The 2,981-nt window shown below is 60.0% G+C and overlaps 1 protein-coding gene across 1 annotated transcript; it reads right to left on the bottom strand.

Annotated features, from left to right (window-relative positions):
* Window positions 1–262: 262 nt before the first annotated feature.
* Window positions 263–1,805, bottom strand: PVRIG (PVR related immunoglobulin domain containing). Its single transcript, XM_081257157.1, has 5 exons — window positions 1,730–1,805; window positions 1,291–1,641; window positions 1,076–1,199; window positions 925–985; window positions 263–819 (listed from the first exon to the last, which is right to left on the bottom strand). Exons 1-5 carry the CDS (start codon window positions 1,788–1,790, stop codon window positions 523–525), a joined length of 894 nt encoding a protein of 297 aa, XP_081113283.1. The 5' UTR covers window positions 1,791–1,805; the 3' UTR covers window positions 263–522.
* Window positions 1,806–2,981: the final 1,176 nt, after the last annotated feature.

Raw genomic sequence — 2,981 nt, 5'->3', positions numbered from 1 at the left:
ATCCTGTGTTCCCACCTGGCATCCCTCAGCAAGGTCTTCAGGGCCAGGAACCCCCCTGTCCCCTGTCAGGCAGAGGAGAGATCCCCACGCTGAGGCACCCTCCCCCTCCGGGTCTAACCTGGCCCCTGCCTCCCAGGGGGTTGAAACCCCTCTAACATCTTAACCACCCCCCACCAAAGAAAAAAGGCCCAGCCAAAGCCCAGGTCAGAGAAACCATTCTTGTTGGTTTAGTTATCAACCTCATCTGGGAGGGTTGGGGAATTGAAAACAGGAAACGACCTGGGATGGGGTTTTGTCACTTCACATACATACACATGCGCCCACACATGCACACGTGCTGACCACATCCACAGCAAGTGGGCCCTGGAGGGGTATGTGTGGAGACACTTACTGGAAGCCTGAGAATAAAACAAGCTGTGCAAAGACAGTGGGCCACCAGGACACACACCCAACAGAAGGGGGTTCCAGGGGCCCAGGAGAGGAGAAAGGCAGAGTGGACTTGGGGTCCCTCTCATCGAACTCCTAACGCCCCTCCATGGCTCTGCGCTCCAGACAGTCCGGGAGCGGGATGAGGTCAGTACCCGCGTGGAGAGGCCCCTTTTCTGCTTGAGCGTAGAGTCGGTTCTCAACAGAGATGAAGCTGCTGCGAGCGGAGGCCGGCAGGGGTGCCCAGGGGACGGGGCTCTGGCTGGGGAGCGGCGCCCACCTGGGCAGGGGCTGAGGTGGGAGGACCCGGTGCAGAGTTGCCGGGCTGAAGTAGCTAGTGTTGATGGTGGCATAGGGGATGTGGAGAGAGGTCAGGGAGGCTTGGCCGGCTGCCTGCAGGGGAGACGGGGAAGGAGGCTCAAGTGAGGCTCCACCTCGTGGTCCCCCACCTCCAGCCCCCTCCATTCCCCTCTCCAAAGCCATCCCCCCGATCCTCACACTTGCTCTCCTCTGTGTCTGGGGGTTGCTGTGGCTGGGTGGCTGAAGCTTCATGACAGACCTGGGAGAGAGTTAGGAAGGAGGGTCAGAGGCAAAGCATGTGGCTGGCCCAGTGTCGTGGGCACTTGGATCAGCAGGGGCTGGGTCTCACCAGTGCCTTTGCCGACACAGGAGGTAGAGGAGGTAGACGCAGCCAAAGAGGAGGACCCCCGAAACCCCCAAGATCCCAGCCAGGTCAGCTCGCAGCATGGTGGCTGGAGTAGGAGCAGGGAGCCCTGTGCACAGAGAGAGACATACTGGTTAGGTGCCTGGCACCCTCGAGTCCCTCCCTGTCCTCCTGGGGCCCCCTCTCCTCATCAGCCCCACCTTGGTCTGGGCTGAGGGAGACGTTCCCACAGGCCTCCTGGGAGCCCTCGGGGAAGGAAGTAAACTTGCAGCAGAAGGTGGTGTTGGGACTGGAGCTTCTCCCCTCGGACCCTTCCAAGGTGAGGGAGATGCTGGTTCTGGTTTCCCAGTGGGCCCGGCAGGCAGGGTTCCAGTGCTGGGTGCCGAGCTTTGGGTGCAACACAGCCAGCGTGGTCCCTCCGGCACCATCGGGGCCCCCGTAGCTCACAGTCACCAGGGAGATAGAGCCAGATCCCAGGAATCCACAGCGGACAGTGAAGGACGGGGACTCGGTGGCCTCCATCTGAACCTGCACCCACACCTCAGGAGTCCCTGTGGGATATGGGCACAGGAGCTAGGACCCGGGCCTGGGTCTCTGCCCCATCCCCATGGCCTCTGCATCTCTCTGGCCCCCACTCACCAGCAGTGATGCAGAGAGTCAGCAGCGCCAAGAGCAGGCTCAGGGCCCGGGGCCTGTCCATGGCTCCCCTCTGGCCCAGGCTCTGGGGGCTGCCGTGGTGGGGACAGCACCTGTGTTTCCGGTCTCATCGCAGGAAGTTTTTACGTGTGAGCAGGCCCTAGGAGCGCTGCTTGGTGCTCTCCGCAAACCTGCCCCACTTCCTTCTCTGTCTTCCTCAGGGTGAGGAATCCAGGGTCGAGGACCCCCTCCCTCAAGAGACTTAAAGTGACAGTGACAAGGTTTTCCCTGTCCCCAGGCTGTGCTTTAGTGTGAGCAGGACGGTGGCTCAGGTTCCCTTCCCAGCCCTGCCTGTGGGTACCAACCCTGGGCAGGCTCTGGGGAAGGGCGGGAGGGGTAAGGGAAGAGATGCCACAGGGGGACCTGAGATGTCCTTCCCGTGGGAGGGAGGGGCCCCCCCTGGTTTCTCCTTAGGAAGAAGGCTCTGACAGCCCCCCTCACCCCCAGCTAAGGGGTAGGGAGGTGGTGGAACTTGGGAAGAGGAAGACCTGTAAGCAGGAGAACCAGCAGGGGAGCTACCTAAGAGGCAGGCACAGCCTGACCGGTGGCTTGCCTACGGAACTCTGCCCCATCTGCAGCCTTCCTCCCCACAGCTGAAGGCAACTGGTTTCCAGCTGCGAAGGCCAAAGGCGCATAGTCACCTGTGACTCTTCACGCATCTCCAGCCCATCAGGAAATTCTGAAGGCTTCCCATCCTGACCACCTGACCTCTTCTTACCACTCCCACCTCTCGGACACAAGAGTCTTTCCCCACAAAGTGTTGCTGTAAATTGCTTTCCTGTGTATGTTCGTTTACAGAATGAAAATTGACAAGCATGCTGCTGTAAGCAGTGACAAGTGATCAGAAGCCTTTGTGTCCTGTCTTATCCTGTGCTGAGCTTGCATCTGGAGTGAGAGTAGCTTGGTTGAGCTCAAGCTTAGAGCCACGGGTCTGTGTTGAGGACTCCTGTCCAGGGTGTGGTGAGAACTGAGAGGTGGCCCCACCTCAGGGCTGTGGTCCCCTGAGGCCTGCCTTGCACACATGCCCCTGACTCAGCATCTCTTCTAATCCTGTGGTGTTAGCCAGTCGGCCTCTTAAGTAAACTCTACCACCCCATCCACACCTGAGAGGCTGGATAAGCAGGGCCTCCAGGCCAGTCACTTCACTGCTCCCAGCCCAGGTAGCACTCATTCTCTCAACCCTTTGAACTTCTCT

This window comes from Mesoplodon bidens, assembly GCF_964165515.1.
Source record: "Mesoplodon bidens genome assembly, chromosome: 15".
Classification (NCBI taxonomy): Eukaryota; Metazoa; Chordata; class Mammalia; order Artiodactyla; family Ziphiidae; genus Mesoplodon; species Mesoplodon bidens.
The sequence above is the reverse complement of the archived record's forward strand: the minus strand, read 5'-3'. Positions and strand labels throughout refer to the sequence as shown.

Excerpts from the sequence above, each read along its gene's own strand:
- PVRIG (XM_081257157.1), bottom strand. The coding sequence starts at position 1,790 with ATGGACAGGCCCCGGGCCCTGAGCCTGCTCTTGGCGCTGCTGACTCTC. Across the intron at positions 1,642-1,729 it reads GACTCTCTGCATCACTGCTG|GGACTCCTGAGGTGTGGGTG; the intron begins GTGAGTGGGGGC and ends CATATCCCACAG. Across the intron at positions 1,200-1,290 it reads CTCCCTCAGCCCAGACCAAG|GGCTCCCTGCTCCTACTCCA; the intron begins GTGGGGCTGATG and ends CTCTGTGCACAG.